We start from the raw sequence: 19,471 nt of genomic DNA on the forward strand, positions 1-19,471 counted from the left end.
AAAACTACCTGGAGAAAATAACTAAAAACAAACAAACGGGAAGCTAGAAGTTCAACAAAGAGAGAAAGCGATTGAGGGATCTGGTCCATTCATAAGCTGAATGTAATAACCTGTATTTAAAATCTCTTTCACTGGTAGAGTACGTTCATTTAAGAAATCCAATCTTATATCGCCTTCCTGGTACGTTTGACTTAAAAATGAGTGTATAATCGGACCACGAAGCAGAACGTAGTATTTCGAGTATCGGCGTGTAAACAAACCAAACCGCGATCGCAGCACCGGTAAGGTTGGTTTTTATCGCTTTGTATTTTTACATGCTTGCACTCTTCACAACATCACAGAACGTGTTCAAAATTGTGTTTAATATATGACAGGTGGTTACTGTAGGAAATATTTCTGAATTCTAAATACAGATGGGCTTGATTTTAAAGTAAAGAACTTAGATTTTTAAATGTACAGTACTTGGTGTTATGATTTCAATGTTCACTATGATTGGGTAGCAAAGAAATGTATGCCCATTTTGCAATATTCACTGTGTAATTATATCAACAGATTTTATATTTGACACAATCGGCTGAAATCAGTTCATGTATATCTGAATAATCTAAGTAGAGTATTCCACACAAAAAAATGTTGAATTTATCATTTGCATTTTGTGTTTGAAATAAGAAAATACAATCACTTTGTATAAACATTCCTTTTAATTTCTTACTTATGTCATAATTTTCAGTTTGTAATTTTTCTCAGTTTCAGATTTACTCATTTCAAAGGCAAGGAAGAGGGGGTGGGGGTGAACACACGGATTTAATTTATTTGATCACATATTAATTCCCAGAGGAAATACTAAAGGTTACAAAGCACAGACCAAATAAGTAAAATAAAATGTATAAAAATATTATTTTTTTTAAATCTGAAAAATGAGTTATAAGGGTAGGTGTTGCTGTCTCATCAAACATATGCTTATATATTGTGCGACATCCAGTTTAATTTTTTTTTCAATTAATGTTTGTCATTGATGGTGATATAATGGGCAGGTAAATGAATAACATAAATGAACCAATTCAAAATAGATGATAAACAAGACAAACTCAGTAGATTTGAGTACATGTACATTGTTAACCTAGTAATCGCCGATTTGATTTGCCACCAAGCTCCAACATTAAATGTGTCATCAAAATATATACATATCTACTTTCTAGATAACAACTGTCATAATAGATTGTGAAAGTATAAGAGATACAGTAATGAATTACAAATTTGTGAATAACTTACTCTTACCCGGTACTATTTATTTCCAGTGCATATCTACTGATTTATAATCATCAAAAGTTTTATTATGAGGAGAGCCAAGTCAATACCGAGTGTTAGTGGTCTCACTAGTGTTGGAACACCACCATCAAATAGTGGTCCACCAACCCTCACTGCACCACCAATGTCATCAGCATTATCTATGCCAGTATTACCAGCAGCTCCATCGTCATCAGAACCAAGTGTGAGAGAAATGTTGAAAGAACTTCATCAATTGATAATACAAACTCAGGTACACATTCACATGAATAGTTTCGTTGAATTTATCATCACATATACTGCTCAGTTGAAAATTTGGACTCAAAAAAGAACTTAATTCATTTTAATTCCTTATTTGACATCTGTATCTCTCCTTTGTTTCCTCTTTTGTATACCAGTAATTGTAAGGTTATTTTTGGAGGAATCAAATAACTGACATAAGATGAACAGACTCAGCAGATGTGGAATATGATTCCAGCCAGATTCTCCCATGTCCTGAAATAAAAAATGAAATATAAAAACTTGAAGATGTATAGTCATGATTACCCATTTTCCCAAACATAGTTGACAAACTCAACCTCAGACTGAAACCGTATAAATTTAGTTATAGATGTTATTGGCTAAGAACTGTGAATAAGTTTCTTTAATGGATTTATACAACACAGACTATTTTTCCTAATAAAGTTTATGTTATGTTTTCAGGAGGAAAGGGCAAAGGGTGAACACAATCTTTCTAATATTGCAAAAACACATGAAAGAATGCAGTATGAACAAAAAGGTAATCATGTATACACACATGTAGTACACACTATCACATGAAAGTGCAGTTATATATATATTTAAAAAAAAAAAAAATTCGCTATTTCAGATAGACAAATATAATTATAACAGAACTCAGTCTGTTCTCTACTTTCAAAGTGAGAGAAACTAAAATCCACCACAAGCACTTGATGCAAAAACCCAGCATACCCACATTGACATACATGCTTCATGGAGTGTTGATAGACCAGTATGTTTTGTTTATCTGAAATAATAAATATCATAAATATATAACTATATACATTCTGTGGAATCCTTTCATGTTCATTTGCATGCAAGTGATATGCAGTATCATTTTTTATATGCACAGTTTTGCAAATACCAGTATTTCATAGAAATACAACCCATAGCTACAGTACATTGAATGAAATTGCTCTCCAGTATTTCAAGTAGTAACATTATTGATTAGTTGAGACTAAATTTCACATGCAACATTTGTTGAAATTAGACTTTTCTTTATGTTAGGTGAATATCTGAAAACACAAGTCTTAGATTTCTTTCAAATTATCTATAATCTGTCTATAACTTTACAGTGTTCATGTCAAGGTGATATATATATTTCATAACATATATAAATGATTGTGTATTTTTACTTGTCCGGAAAAGTGTTTATAATTTTGTCAAGAGAGTTTTAGATAGTAGTAATGTTTATGTACAGTGTGTTTACTCATGTTTGTACCACGACTCCAGTGCAGGCACTGGAGAGATATTCTTTATTGATTTATTGATCACTATTTGCTTTTTTGTATTAGTTTGTTTTTTTTATATGTATTTTCTCGTAAATTCTTTGTGTATTTCTTTTATATGGGCCTTGAGCCTGATCCAAACAATAAATAAAATAAAGTATTGTCAGAATTTTTCGTCTTCACCAGACAAATTAAACACTTTTTCTCTCTTTCAGTTTCACCGTATTTCAAACAAAAACTTAGAGGCCTGTATAATACAGCAATGGCTGATGCAGAAAGTGAAGCTGAGTAAGTACTCCGTGTATGTACATTGTAGGCATTACAGGGGCACAGACTGTGTTTACATGTATAGTATATTTATATGGTACTCACAGTATTCTACTTACTGGAGCACACCACTTTCAATTGACTGAAGTCAAATCTGGTATTAAGATATAATTTATACATGATCTGATGATGTAATTTATCATACATATAAAAAATGTTGAAGAAAGCCATACTGTCTTGCGACTCGTAGTGACAAGACCCCTTAGGTCACTCATATTTCCCCCAGTTGAATAAACAAAAATTTTGGGAGTAATCTCAAATTATGTTATCTAAGATATTTCTTGTGAGACTACAAACTTGTGGTAAATTTGACCCATTATAATGTCTTTGTATATTCCACCCACTCCTAGTATGTTGAGGAAATGTCTGGACAAAGTGGCTCAAATCAAGACAGTGAGGAATGAAAGAAGACTAGCAGCAAGGACAGGTTACCCTGATGAAGTACCCAGGAAGACTATGAGAAGGGGTGTTCTTATGACAATGTTACAACAATCAGCATTAACACTGCCACTGTGGATTGGCAAGCCTGGTGAAAGGTAATATATGTACTTACTACTAGAATGATATCATATATTAAGATTGTCTATTTGAAGTCATACACAAGTTCTAGTTTTGTCACTATTGATTGAGAAACAGAGATGTTTCAAATAAATCACTTATCCTACTTCAGCATCTAACTTGATCTGACAGAATGATCAAATTTGCTGGAGGTGTTGAAATTTTGATCATTCTGTCAAATTGATGCAGTTAGACACTGAACGATGAGTTATTTGTTTGAAACATGTTTGTTTCTCAATCAAAAGTGGAAGAAGAGAGCTTGTGTATCAATCTCAGTGCTTCCATGATGAACGTACGTAGTGTTAACATGAATGTCATTATAAGGCATAAAAATGTACAAAAACGACTGTCTTGTAATTTTATGTCGTGTCATTCCTGAAATAAAGCAGTGAAGTTGTCAGGACCAAGCATCTAATATGAACATGTCTGCAGACTGCTGATTATTTACTCTTATTCCCTTCTCAGTCCTCCCCCACTGTGTGGTGCAATCAGTGCTGAATCTAATTACCTTGCTAAGACAGGAGATAAAGTGGCTGCCAGAGTGAAAGGTATTGATGGAGATGAAACCTGGATACTGGCTGAAGTTGTCTCCTTCAATCCTAGTAGTAACAAATATGAAGTAGATGATATCGATGAAGAAGGCAAAGAGTGAGTCTCAATTACATATTTGATATATGCAACCTTTTGTACATTTGTGCTATTTTCAGTGGTACAACAGTATATTTAACCCTTTAATATTTGTTTGTTTGTTTATTTGTCATGCTTTAAGGCAATAACCCTTCAGGAATCATAAATATTTATGTTGTGCCATTACATAATTATGTACTAGTATGTTGCTGACTTACCAGTATCATAAGACAATGTATGTCCATGGCACAAGAACGTCCACTGAGCAACTTTCAATGCAAATAACGCATATATAATATACTTATTGTAAAAATCATGAAATGACTCTCCAGACCCCAGTATTTAAAAGTACCTTAAAAATTCATTCAGTGTTATTCCTTAGTTTCTATATAATTATTCTGTAGATATAGAGGTACTAGGTATTGTTAAGAATCAATTAGAATTATGAAAATGTCAGAAGAGAGATTTTGATGATGGTTGCCATGGTTTTACTTACATTACTCATCACACAATGTTATCTTTTCTGTGTTTATAGGAGACATTTCCTGTCTAGGAGAAGGGTCATTCCACTTCCACTTATGAAAGCTGATCCAGAAAACAATCCAGAGGCATTGTTTCATAAAAATCAGGTAAAAAAGGGGTAGTCATTAAAAATTATCATGATTACTTTCTTCCTTATACAAGTGTACACAACTAAATGTTTGTTTTATGTGTTTGTGCATAACATGAGTCTATATATATCTATGTGTGTGTGTGTGTGTGCGTGTGTCTGTGTGTGTGTGTGTGTGTGTCTGTGTGTGTTACATAATTTATGGCATCTTTTTCTTTTCATTTCAGCTGGTATTGGCATTATATCCACAGACAACATGTTTCTACAGAGCTCTTATCCATGACCCTCCATCAAGGGTAAGATACTATTGTCAGATATTGTATAGCTCTAAATAACTTTTCAAGCACACAGCTAAAATATTTGACCTTGACGTATGTATCTGAAATAGAGAGAGAGAGAGAGAGAGAGAGAGAGAGAAAGAGAGACAGACAGACAGACAGACAGACAGACAGACAGACAGTGTCAAACAAATGGTAAACAGATCTTGTAACATGTGCCATAAATTATGATATTGTTTAAATGATATTATTTATTTTCCTTTCCTCCACTGTGAAACCAGTACTTCTGTCATGTTCTCATATTGCTATGTGTGTTTTCAAACAAGTATTATTTCTGAGCCTCTATCACCAGCTGTCAATCTCCATGGTAACTTACTGTTTGATTTTTTTCCCTCTATTTTTGGTTCAGCCTCAAGATGATTACTCTGTACTATTTGAAGATACCTCCTATGCTGATGGTTATTCACCACCATTGAATGTAGCACAGAGATATGTTGTTGCTGTCAAGGAGTCTAGAAAGAGATAATGCCACTGACCTAAGGTGTCCTGAAAGTGATTCTATAAGTAACCTAAGGAGTAAAGAAGATTGTAAGGTTGCTCTCAGGTGGACAATAAATAGCTTTAAGCAGAACTTGAACAATTCCAGCTGACCTGAGTAGTCCTAAAATAAATCTCTGACTAACCTAATGGGTGCAGAGGTTGTATGACAACGGTGTTCAGGATGATGTGAAAGCCACCTATCGGAAAGTAGAACTTGAACAATTACAACTGACCTGAGTAGTCCTAAAATAAATCTCTGACTAACCTAATGGGTACAGAGGTTGTATTACAACTGTGTTCAGGATGATGTGAAAGCCACCAATCTGAAAGTAGAACTTGAACAATTACAACTGACCTAAGGAGTCCTGGATGTGAATCTATAAAACTACTGTAAGGTGGACAATAAAGCATTTTTTAGTTCAGGAGCAATTGCAGCTTACCTGAGGAGTTCTTGAAGTGACAATATCGTTAACTTTAGAAGTAAGGAAGCTTGTACAACTGACTCACTTGGGAGTCCAGTAGGTATTTGACCTAATAGGTCCATTAGGAGAGTGTACAACTGTCAGCAAAACAACCGTGCAAGTCACCCAAGAAAATATAGAAAATCAGAGTACATAGAAAGTTGACCAACTCAAACTGAAGTCTATTAAACACACATTTTTTAAATATTTTTTTTACATATATATGACTGCCATTTTATTTGTAGTATGGTGGAAAGGACATTTTAAAGAATGTCATCCACTTGCATTTATAAGTAAATTTGAAAATATACATGTATATATTTAGCAAAGTTAGATTGAACATTTGTTAAACCACTGAATATTGCTAACAAGTAGGAGATGATCACATACACAAATGTGTGTTACTAGTATTACCTTCCATTAAGTTTAGTTTTTAGTATGAAATGGAGAGTTTTCATAATAGCAAACCTACACATTTCAATAGAAATTTATGTGAAATGCATTTCCTTTGCAAATTATAAATCAAATTTTGACTTGTCAATTTCAAATATATTCAACATTTTTTTTAAAGATAAAATGTACGCAAATGTGAAGACTGCCATACTATAGATAGATCATTACATCAAATGTAAATATTTTCAAATGTCTTTTTTGTATCCTTATCTAAACCAAAATGTTTTCATTTTGTGAGGATGTAGTGATTTCAAAATAAAGGATTAGGACTTAATCTGAATTTATTGATGCAGTTTATATATCAGGGTGGCATTATATTTCTCATGGCCCAACCAACCCCATATTTCTTCAGTGTGAGCGCCCTCTATGGCAAGATTAAGGAAATTACACTATCAGTGATTGCCAGATTGACACCCCACAAGCATGTATCGGCATGAAAATTAACATTTATTGCTGACGTTTGGAAAAGATAATAAAATAACACACATGGTTCAAATTTTCCTTCTGACTTTTAATTCTAAGTTATTCAGACTGAAAGTATTTTGAAAGTATCACCAACATCTACAAATACATTTACATTTGTTAAAAACATGTTCTTTGTTGGTTTTAACTAACTGACTGATCGACTGACCTATCATTTTTTATGTATGATGAGAAACATAGAATCAAGTACAGTGCCCTCAATATCACCCTGAGTGTTTTCCTCAAGACCAACTGTTAGATATCATGATGTCAGAAAGCCTCTGGTTTGTAATTATGTAGTTCAGAGCCAAGAGAACACAGGAATTCAAATGCAATCATTGACTGTTATTTTGTATTTGACAACAGAATGAATGTAAGCGTTTACCTGTTTTTTACCTTCAATGTCTATTAAGCACTCTTTATTTAGTAGTATATTTTACAATTTACTGCATTGAAACCAGAAAGGTTTCTTTATGGTAATAAAAATATTAAGATAATCAGTGTGATTAAGTTATTTGTTTACATACATATCTTTTTATTCTGTTGTTATATAAGACTAGTGAAAGAGTCACTCCATAAGTTTGCCTGTAAATTTCCATCATATCTTTGATCAGTGTACCACACTCGGTACTTCTTACACAGAGGGCAGTATATACCATAAATAGTCATTTCAAACAATTCAGCCAATGAAACTGTTGAAATGAAAAGCTGGATGGGTACAATTTCTGTGTGGATTTGCAATTTTTTATTGTTATGATCAGTAGTAGTAAAACAAAATTATGCATTTTTCAGTGTAAATTACCGGTGTGTGGGATTTGGAATGATTTTATTCATACCGACTTGTATAATCCCTGGCTTGAATATAATTGTATTTGTCTGAACCAGTTTCCAAACAATTTACACAAGAGTCACCTTTATCATGATAATTTATTTAGCTGTAAACAAAACCTAGATCCTGTGTCAAGACTAGACATGATTATTGCGCCCTTTGTTTCATGTTCTTGGGCACTTTAGGTTTGCATGACAAATTGACATCATGTAATTCCATGCCGTTCATCATTACATGTACAGTATGCACAGTTTATTGAAATCCCCCACCTCCCTTTAATATCTGAGGGTGGATATCTATGTATGTTAGAGAGTTAATTTCAATAATTTTCGGACTAGGCTTTGGACTGCCCAGGGCTTTCAGTGGTATAGTGAGCATCTGGGACATCGGCTCTGGTTATCGCTAAAAGTTTAATAAACTCACCAATTTATAAGGTTCTGTTCTAAATATTTCGTCGGTTCTCAGTTTGTATATTATACTGGCAGCTCAAATAACCAACCCAATGTTTAGCTTACACCAATATCAACACTATAATTATGATGTATGTCATGTTTTTCATAATTTGACAGGAACCACTGTTTTCATGGTCAAAATATCATTAAATTGTAATTCCTTTATTATGCAGGAAACTTTACCAATCTACAGTTGTCTCCAAATGATTGAGAATTATAGCTTCACCAATATTTTAAAAATATATATACTTGTTTCGATATTGCCAGGGCATACGATGATGGTCACGGTATCTCCAGGGGAAAGGTTTAAGCCTATGAAAGCATGTCCTTGTCATGGAATGATTTATTTACATGTATTGTAAATGTCGCATTGAAATCGATCAAGCGTGTCATCAACAAGGCCATTGTTGGTTTAAAGGGACACTGTCAGGAACTTTATTTATTTTTTAAGTGTGTTCGGTGTAAAAGATCATTGGTGACTGGCAGAACAATGATAGCGTTTGTTATGATGTTGGGTGTGTTTCTGTCATTTAAACCAGAACACAAATTAAACCTTCCGGTTAAACGACATTAACCAAAAAAGCACAAAAACAGAAAAGAAAACTCAAAATCATAACAAACGCTGCAATTATTTAATTTAGGTAGAACATCAACGGCTTGGAACATCATAAGAATAAACTGACAGGCATATAGGCCTATTTCCTTCCCACGTTCTTCAACACAAAAAATCCTGTAAGTTTGTTTACTGAATGAACAACAGTGACTTTATTATTATATTTGGACAAGGTAACATTCCTGCTTGTGATAAAATAACCATTATATAACAGTAACTTTGCTTGGGAATGTTCAACATGTAGTGTTAAATACAGATAGAAGGTAGCATAAACCCCGCACGCTATAATTTCTTCATGACACGGCTATATTTCTCTCAGATTTGCCAACTTTCCACCTACGGCTCTACAACATAAAAGTGAACACTTGGTCAGTACTATAGTACCTGTACTTGTTAAAAGTCCAAATTATTCAATGCATTCAGTCTGCAAACTTTCGTTATCCATGTAAAAATTCCTCTAATAATCAACAATTCTTAAGGTTGGAATGTCCTCTCTGCGTTCACTTTAAAATGAGCTTTTATATTTATTTGACACTTCCTAAATATTAAAGTTATATATTTTATCTTTAATACTCTATGAAAGATTTTAGGAACTGAACTTCCGTCAGTATAAAATATAGACATGATAAATAATATATAGAGAACAATAGGGCCAAAACAAAGTCCTTTAATAACTGTGACCACCTCGCCCTACAGACCGTCTGTCACATTAGGGATTCTAGTGCGTTGTCGGGGAGATCGGGGAACGCCCATCGAGTCCATGGTGATAGCAGTGCGCCACCAGTCGTCTACATTTATAAAATGGGACGATCATACCTTTCAGACCCTTTAAGTTATTGTCTTTACAAGTGGTAGGGAAACTATATTTTTTTTGGAGATCCATTGTAAAGTATATATATGAACATATTGACGTGTGGACATTATATTTTTAAGGGTGAATGCCACCTGATTCTCTACATCTAAGTTGTACGACTACGTATGCTGCAGCAAACTATGACGAACTGTGACGTTCAAATAAACTTGACAGGAATCATTCTAATGCCACCTAGGGAAACAAAATCAGATCATGTGACTATGAATCCAAGATGGCGACATGATGTATTTTCTAGGTGTCTCTGCTCACGATTTTACTCCATTTATCTTCCGGTTGATGGCCTAGAACTTGGTATTATCATTGAAAATGGGGAATAAGGATTCGAAGACAACAGTTCTACCGTACGAGGAAGCGGTAAAACGAGGTTTGTGAACACACACGTCACTATCAATGGCAAAATCGTTAAGTAGAATTAACGGGTCGTGTACATGTTGATAATCGTGTACAATCTCTGCACTTATTTACGCGATTGTGGTCATGTTGCTGTCGAGAATGTACCAATATGTTATCGAAACAGTGTATTATTTCTCATATATCTATCTTTTAATTTCGTTATCTTCCAGTCACGGACGATGAATTAAAACGACTAAAGGAGGCCTTCAAGCGGGCTGCCAGCTTGGCAGGCTATATGAATAAACAGATGTTTGTACGTGAAGTTCTTGGGGAAGGTGTACCCGCAAAACTTGCCGATGTAAGTAGCATGTTACTTAGTCTGTACACGTATTATCGCGAAAATGAAAAAAAAAATGTAAAGAAGAAAGAAAATGAGTAAATCTGTGATGACAGCTGCATTTTTGACACGTTTTTGTCGTTAAGGATGACTGTCTGTAATGTTTACCAAACCAGGATATGTGCCAATGTGGTACCCGTTCAACTGTCAAACTTTGAAACGCACAGGTAACTGCAAGCGGAACAAGGTGTTTTAAATACTAGGTGTTATTCTTTGAATAATTAGAACTTTGTTCATAATTGGCTGAAAACAAAGTAGTTTTTAAAAACACATATTCAACTAAATACAGTGCATCACGTGTGCATGTACTTCAGAATTACATAATTGTAAATCAGTTACTAGTGACTAGTAGTGTAGTGTTACTAGTACCAATATGTCCTGGTAGAGACAGTATGGCAGAGTCAGATATTAATAATTAACAACATCAGAGGGAACATGTCAGAGATTTCTAATCACACATCATACCATGCAATATAAATACAGTGCTGTCTGCTACAAAGTGCAATGAATCATAACAGGCTATAAGTTGATAAATTATGTAATTTGTACATAGTACTGTATACATGTTAATGATGTGAATCAAGTAGTGAGAATCAGGAATTCATGATTCCTACAGTGCCTGAATACCTAGATTAAATTTGTAAACAGCTCCAATTGTATAGGCCTACAAGCTCGTATTCTTGGTAAGAGTGCATATTTTGTAGAAATAATTTTGTGTATTATTTACTTAATCTGCCATAGTCTGACCTTGTCATAATGTAACTAATGTATTGTAAATTACAACCAATGACAGGCAAGCATTTACAAGCAAATATGTTATCATGTATACTAGTGTGGTGAGGTATCTGGTTGAAATAGTCAATGTATTAGTAAATGAAACAGTGTGGGGGTCATTCTGTAAACCCTTACATGTATGGCCAAACAGTGTGGGGGTCATTCTGTAAACCCTTACATGTATGGCCAAACAGTGTGGGGGTCATTCTGTAAACCCTTACATGTATGGCCAAACAGTGTGGGGTCATTCTGTAAACCCTTACATGTATGGCCAAACAGTGTAGGGTCATTCTGTAAACCCTTACATGTATGGCCAAACAGTGTGGGGGTCATTCTGTAAACCCTTACATGTATGGCCAAACAGTGTAGGGTCATTCTGTAAACCCTTACATGTATGGCCAAACAGTGTGGGGGTCATTCTGTAAACCCTTACATGTATGGCCAAACAGTGTAGGGTCATTCTGTAAACCCTTACATGTATGGCCAAACAGTGTAAGGTCATTCTGTAAACCCTTACATGTATGGCCAAACAGTGTGGGGTCATTCTGTAAACCCTTACATGTATGGCCAAACAGTGTAGGGTCATTCTGTAAACCCTTACATGTATGGCCAAACAGTGTGGGGTCATTCTGTAAACCCTTACATGTATGGCCAAACAGTGTAGGGTCATTCTGTAAACCCTTACATGTATGGCCAAACAGTGTAAGGTCATTCTGTAAACCCTTACATGTATGGCCAAACAGTGTAGGGTCATTCTGTAAACCCTTAATGCCTAGTTTGGAATATGATTAAAATTTAAATGTGATAAATGCCAAGTTGTCTGGTAGAGCTATATAAAAAATTGGTCCAGAACAAAAGAATGATCCTGTGTAATCTGTATGGTTCAAATGATAAAATAATACTGCTTTTAGAACCTCAGATTGAAATTTGAAACCCAGGCCTTTACATGTTATGATTGGTATGGATTAGAATAATTGAGTTATGAAATTTATGGTCTTTATGGATCTATTAAATAAGATTAATAGATTAATTCACAGAAGTTGATGATAGTATTAAAGTTACTAAACTTGCAGATAATTATTACAAGACTGAAGAGGTCTTTATTGATTTAGGAAAGTACAGTGTTAGTGTAGTCTTGTCTAAAAGATTCAGTAGTAGACAGTTAAAATATTTATGTGTCAACTTAGATTGCAAGCACTTGGTGAAAATGTCAATTTAAGTCATTTACCTTTACTTTGTGAGGAAATTGAAGATGAACAAAAAATGAATCATTTCTTATTCAATGTTCTAAATGAGTATTTTAACACTGAATATGACAACAGACATTAATTTAACAAAATTGTGTTGAAATCTGGAGCATGTGTTATCGGTGACTGAGTTGTTAGTATGATGTATCAATGTAACATTGAATGAACTATTGAATATAACAATGAAAATAATAACAGTGAACAATAGTGAAAAGTATTGAATATAACAATGAAAATAATAACAGTGAACAATAGTGAAAAGTATTGAATATAACAATGAAAATAATAACAGTGAACAATAGTGAAAAGTATAGAATATAACAATGAAAATAATAACAGTGAACAATAGTGAAAAGTATTGAATATAACAATGAAAATAATGACAGTGAACAATAGTGAAAAGTATTGAATATAACAATGAAAATAATAACAGTGAACAATAGTGAAAAGTGTTGAATATAACAATGAAAATAATAACAGTGAACAATAGTGAAAAGTATTGAATATAACAGTGAAAATAATGACAGTGAACAACAGTGAAAAGTATTGAATATAACAATGAAAATAATGACAGTGAACAACAGTGAAAAGTATTAAATATAACAGTGAAAATAATGAGTGAACAACAGTGAAAAGTATTAAATATGTCAATAAATAGTTGAAGATAATAGTGAATCATAATTTAAGTCAATTTGCACTGAAATGAAAAAAAAATGAATTAAGAAAAAACACTCATGCGATGAGATATAAAACAATAAATCATTTATTGAGAAATAAGACCTCAAGATTTTGCCCAAGGGAATGATACTATATGTATAGAGTATGCAGATAATCATAGCTATACCTGACCTGTAGTCTCTATATCTGTGGTATGAGCCAACTATTTCCCAAATGGTTTTATGATATTGATAATTTGAGCATGATAATCTCCAAAATTTCATATTAATATGTTAGTTATCTGATTCCATCCCATTATTCATTGGACTGGATTCCTATTCATGTACATGCCATGGTATGGTTACAGTGTATGCAAATATAGTGTAAAACCCAAGGGCTTTACCCCTTGTAAGGTACATTGAATTATATTTACACACATTTCCAATTACTGCAGTCAGTACATTGAAGTAACATGTTTCAGGGTAATATTAATCAGGTCAAGTCCATGTATAAGGTAATGGATGTGGCAGGATTAGGGGGTTTTACATGCATGTCTTGTAAAATTACACTATTTACAGTTACATTAACAGTAGTCTGAAATATGTTAACTCAGCATCTCATATGTTCTGGAAACAAAGTGTGTGTGATGATAACAAACAGAGAACACAGACTTCTATGGATTGAAATACTACCAATGGCTTACATACTGTGTCCTATTTCATGTTGCCATGGTTTTTAATAGAAATGTTAAATACTGCCAGCTCATGTTACTGACTGCTACATGTAAATGCAAGTAGGAAATGAGTATGAAAGAAATGAACAATGTATATTGCATCATGGGATCCAATGAGTAGAACTAGAATGACACTGTAGGTCTTTAGGTCAAGTGCATGTCAAAGACAGTGGCTGTGGCAGGGTTAGGGCTGCCCTGTACATGATACATCTACAGTATACATAATTGTTTTGTACTGTTCACCTGACCGTAGACAGCTTAGGCATCCTGTATATTGTTTTGTACAATTAGCCTGTAATGTACATTTTGTACCTGCAACATGTGGAATACCAAATATGCAGATGAAATGTGAAATGGAAATCAGGTCAAATATGTATATTTTAGTATGAATATTGTACATGTATTAACAATAACTGTCTTTGCCCAGTGATACAAATGTATATGTAATGACAATTATGTGTGTGTGTGTGTGTGTGTGTGTGTGTGTGTGTGTGTGTGTGTGTGTGTTATGTCTGTCTGTCTGCCTGTCTGTCTGTCTGTCTGTCTGTCTGTCTGTCTGTCTGTCTACTAGTCTGTCTGTCTGTCTGTCTGTCTGTCTGTCTGTCTGTCTGTCTACTAGTCTGTCTGTCTGTCTGTGTCTGTCTGTGTCTGTCTGTCTGTCTGTCTGCCTGTCTGTCTGTCTGTCTGTCTGTACATTGTACATTGTACATGTACATGTATTTATGTATGTCTGTGGGGTTGAGATGCAGGAGGTGTGTGTGCATGTGTGTTTTGGAGGCCTTGTGAGGTTGCTGTATTTTTTGACCTGTCTACCTTTATCAAATATATACAAGTCATGTATATCAATGGAGTGTAGGATAGGTTTTGTATAGACTATACTATATGAACAGAAATTCATTGTCACTGACAAGTGAAATCCTTAGATGAAACTATATAAGAAAGACAATTGTGTCTCACAATAACATACTTGGATTTGAAAAGTGAATGATACAGTTATTAGCAAATTATTGAAAGAAAAATTATCATTTATTGGAAACCAGATTATAATGTAATAAATCATGACTACACATTTATGTTTTGTAACTTGGTACATATAGGTGTGTCAAGCAAGTAATGATTAGACTTTGTACAATGTATATCAAATATACAAACAATAGGCATGTATACATTGATAGTGATTCACAATAATACAAAACACTACAGCAATTTATTTATTTCAGTGGATTTCATTTTCACATGAAACTTGAAGTCAGCTGTTAGTTATAAGTTTGTGAATTTATTTTCAATGTTTTGCTAAAATAATTCTCCTCATTATAGATATCTGTTGAACCTTTCTGTTTTCTTTTTTTATAAAAGAATATACAGCATGTAGAAAAGAAATATCCATGCATTCAACAATTTTACTATCATGCATAATTTAATATGACAACTTGTCTAGCACACACATTTATATGCATGTCACTGGTTTGTACAATTTTAATAGCATTTATACTCATAATGTATAATTCACATATATTTAATCCAAGTAAATATGATATGACACCACACTACTAAGGTTAGCTCAAAATACAACTGCTGACATCAGACCATGGACAAATGGAACCTGTTACAAACAGGAAAGGTAAACAAATGAATTTGATTAATAACACTTGGCATACATGTAACAGCTTGGAACAGCAGAGCCTTGTATCACATTTCATCATTTGATAAGAAGTTTTATGGCCTCTTTATGTGTACATGAAATGCCAGGGGAACTTCTAATTTGCATGTGAAGGTGAACTATTATGTAAAGAGGCCATACAGCTGTTATCAAATGATGAAATGTAATATAAGTCTCTGTACATACAATATGCTGTGCCAAGTGTTATTAATCCAATTCAGTTGTTTACTTTCCCTGTTTGTAACATTGAGGTTCTGTTCGTCCACGGTCTGATGTCGACAGTTGTAAAACCTCCTCCGCATCTCACCGATGGCTATGAGAAAAACTCCAAGCCTTGTCGACCCCCCTCCCCCACCATGCATTCTGTCACATGGATAAATATGACAGTAATCAAAGTAAATGACTCAGCATTTATATGCCAAAGATTATATGTTTATTAAATTAACTACACCTGATGAATTGCTTTCCAACTGGACTAGCTGCAGGCTAGCTCACTGCTAACACTTGATTAGCACTAACACCTCACTAGCATACATGTATGTTAGTAAATTACATGGATAATACTTGCATCAGTTGTGTCTGAACACCAGACTACCTCAGTACTAACAAGGGGTTGGCAGTGCACTGACACCTCACCAGCATGTGATAGGAACTGTTTCTGAGTTTTCACAGTACAACAGCCAGACTAGCTAATAGCCCAGTGCTAACACCAGGCGTGTAGGAGCACATCACCAGAATGTGTTAGCAACTGGAAGGGTTATTAACTAATGCCTACATCAGCACTGTGCACTAGGTTATCCCTGTATGAGTACCAGGGTAACAAATCATAAAGGGCTTCCTGAACTACACAAGACAACACTTTGCTTTCATCTCTATGTGATAATCAATATACAGCATTTTAGTAGGTGTGAGTGACATACACACCGATCTGAATGTTAACAGTTACAATCAACGATATAAATATAAATGCATTTGACCAGTAAATTCCATACATGTACATTTATAGAATAGTTGCCTACATTTACCATGCATGGAACACTGTGATCAATGAATTTTGTCAACCGTAACAATGAGGAGTGCCACAACGTGTTGTGGTTATACATATGGACTGGAATAACAAATTAGATAGTATGTACCTGTACATTGTATATGTACATTGACGGCATACAAAGTAACTAAAATACCTAGTTAGGCAGTCAGAAATGTCATCTTAGATTAAACCATAACATTTGAAGAATTACTGTTGGCATATAATACATTAATGTATCAACTTGGAAAAGAGAGTGGTGATGTTTTGGTCAATTGAAATGGAAATGATGTGAAAGTCTGGCATTACATGTAGTTGTCTGTGTATAAATGTTGCATTAGTTCTTGTTTGGGAGTACATTTTGTAGTATACTCCTTAGGGTTGCCAACTTGCCCACTGTACCTAAACTTTACATGTACATGTTGTATGCCATGCTAAGTATGCTTGTACATTTATAGTTATAAATGGTATGTACTGTGGAATATGTGAAGATGTAACATATTTTTATAACATCGTTATTTTTTTTATATACATTTGTACATGGTAACATACTTATATCTCATCACTTCTGTAGTCTAGTTCCTATACGGTATTGTTACCATTTACACTTTCCTTCAGAAACCACCTAGGCATCCAGACTATCACTTCTGCAGTGTGTAGGAACAATTTAAAATGAAATGTATTCAAACAGGAAATTTATTGTTTAAAGACCATTACATAACACGTCTCAACAATCTGCACATAATATATCACAAAATTTAAAAGTATGATTCAGAGAAGAAGAAAAAACCCACAAAAAACTGCGAAGCACATCACATCATAAAATGGTTTGATGAAAAACTGGATCTGTTTCTAAATATATAAATATGTCATCTGAGTAATATTTCCTCCAAAGTCTGTAACAATGGCTAAAAGTAATTGATGATTTTAATATAATATTTTGATAGATATTATCAACCGTATCTGTGTATGAGTTATGTGCTGGGAATACCAACCACATACCCACCCACCCTCCCACCACCACCTTCACACCACCCGTGATATAATTTTAACTCGTACACAGATACAAATACATTTTCATAGCAATGAACAAACCAAAAATAGCAAATCATTATAGGAAATTAAAATTGGATTTTTATACTCTTCAATTTATAGTGTTAATGTTGTGAAGTCGTAAATCATTAAAATGCCAATTAATCATATAATGAGTGATGGTGATGGATGTGTTTGCTGGCATATGTACATTAATTAAATTAAAAACGTTATTAGTAGTCAATTAAGAAAGGTTCCATCATTAATTATGTATTGATTACATGTTGTAATTTCATCGGCAATATTGTCTATAATGTTGTCCATATAGTATTTGTACAACTATAGAAGATGTGATAGGACTACATGTATTAATATAGCGACATAGTGTACATCATGTATGCATTGCTTGTGATGTGATAGACGTAGATAGGGCCTCTGTTATATTATTAGTCTGTGACTGATGTAATGACCTAGAGGAAGAGGGTGATATTACTGAGACTTCCATGTACCTTGTCTATCAACAGACCATAGGAACTCAGTTTGCAAAGTAGTTTGTGAGATACATGTACATAATTGTACATTGCACAATATGTCTTGTGTGAAAGAGACACCTGATTAGAGCTGAGCTGCATGATGACGTATCTTAGATGTGCAATGTTATGAATTGAAAATGGAGACGAGTTGTACCATACATGTAGTACGTACTCACAGAGTTTATAGTATTGATGTAACCAAAGTGACACAGTTTATAAATGTATGTTTAATAGTGTTGTGACTAGCATTGACTACTACTACATTTGTTTACACTAAGTACTATGAAGTTGACTGGAGTTAAACTAACTACTAAAGCTATTGATAATATGACTGTAATTAGAACATTTATTTTCATAGAGTATTTGTGATGGTACATATACATGTACTCTACATAATATGTGTATGTAGGGAATGTATAAATGCTCAAGTCAGAAACTATTTGTGGCATACATGTATAACTCATTAGCATGTTTGTAAGAATCAGAATAAGGGATCGCTAGAGACAACTATGTAAAATGAGATACAGACTTTGATGGATTATATATTACACATATACAAAATGTAGATAATAACAAGTGTATGGTTTGTATGGAATGGATAATTAGAAATATCAGGCAATGGTTTGTTTCAATTCATCATTACATGTATGTGATACTAGTGATAAGATAAGATATAGCTTTATTACAACTGTATCTATAGAAAATTGACAATTCTATTTGGGTATGTAAGTGTAATGAAAGATATTAAAGAATACTACAATGGTGTCACATGAGAGTATTGTGACATGTACCACAAGTATATATTAATGTCAAAGTACAATTTTGTTGTAACTGTATTCGTCATGCATGTAATGTAATGTAATGTAATGTAATGTAATGTAATGTAATGCAGTGTCATGTCATGTCATGTCATGTCATGTCATGTCATGTCATGTCATGTCATGTCATGTAATGTAATGTAATATTATGTTATGTTATGTTATGTTATGTTATTGTTTATTAAGATGTCATATGTGGATTTATTTAAATTATATAATGCTTCCTGTAAATAAAATTTACAAACAAAAGAGCCACATCCAGCCCTCTGAAGTATAGGACATTGGGGGATTGGTGTCATGGAGAATGTAGTTAGGGTATATGTTAGTACTCATGAGAGTAATTCTAACTTTTGTAGTTACATGTATGCTGTACAAGTACAAATA

General features: G+C 33.7%; 2 protein-coding genes across 3 annotated transcripts in view; both read left to right on the plus strand.

Annotated features, from left to right (window-relative positions):
* The first annotated feature begins 1,353 nt into the window (after positions 1 to 1,353).
* LOC144449361 (SAGA-associated factor 29-like) lies at positions 1,354 to 6,782 on the plus strand. The gene is made up of 8 exons (XM_078139888.1): positions 1,354 to 1,540; positions 1,990 to 2,065; positions 3,008 to 3,080; positions 3,470 to 3,655; positions 4,143 to 4,325; positions 4,840 to 4,933; positions 5,142 to 5,210; positions 5,602 to 6,782. The coding sequence occupies exons 1-8, from the start codon at positions 1,433 to 1,435 to the stop codon at positions 5,716 to 5,718; spliced, it is 906 nt and encodes a 301-aa protein (XP_077996014.1). The 5' UTR covers positions 1,354 to 1,432; the 3' UTR covers positions 5,719 to 6,782.
* A 3,320-nt stretch (positions 6,783 to 10,102) lies between these two features.
* LOC144448783 (ubiquitin carboxyl-terminal hydrolase 32-like) overlaps positions 10,103 to 19,471 on the plus strand; it is a 47,356-nt gene continuing 37,987 nt past the window's right edge. For both annotated transcript variants that reach the window (XM_078139070.1, XM_078139071.1), the window contains exons 1-2: positions 10,103 to 10,240; positions 10,440 to 10,567. In XM_078139070.1, coding sequence (XP_077995196.1) covers positions 10,183 to 10,240; positions 10,440 to 10,567 — 186 coding nt within the window. In that variant the 5' untranslated portion in view covers positions 10,103 to 10,182. The remainder of the gene's footprint in view (positions 10,241 to 10,439; positions 10,568 to 19,471) is intronic.

This window comes from Glandiceps talaboti, chromosome 18 (assembly GCF_964340395.1).
Source record: "Glandiceps talaboti chromosome 18, keGlaTala1.1, whole genome shotgun sequence".
In the NCBI taxonomy this organism is placed as follows: domain Eukaryota; kingdom Metazoa; phylum Hemichordata; class Enteropneusta; family Spengelidae; genus Glandiceps; species Glandiceps talaboti.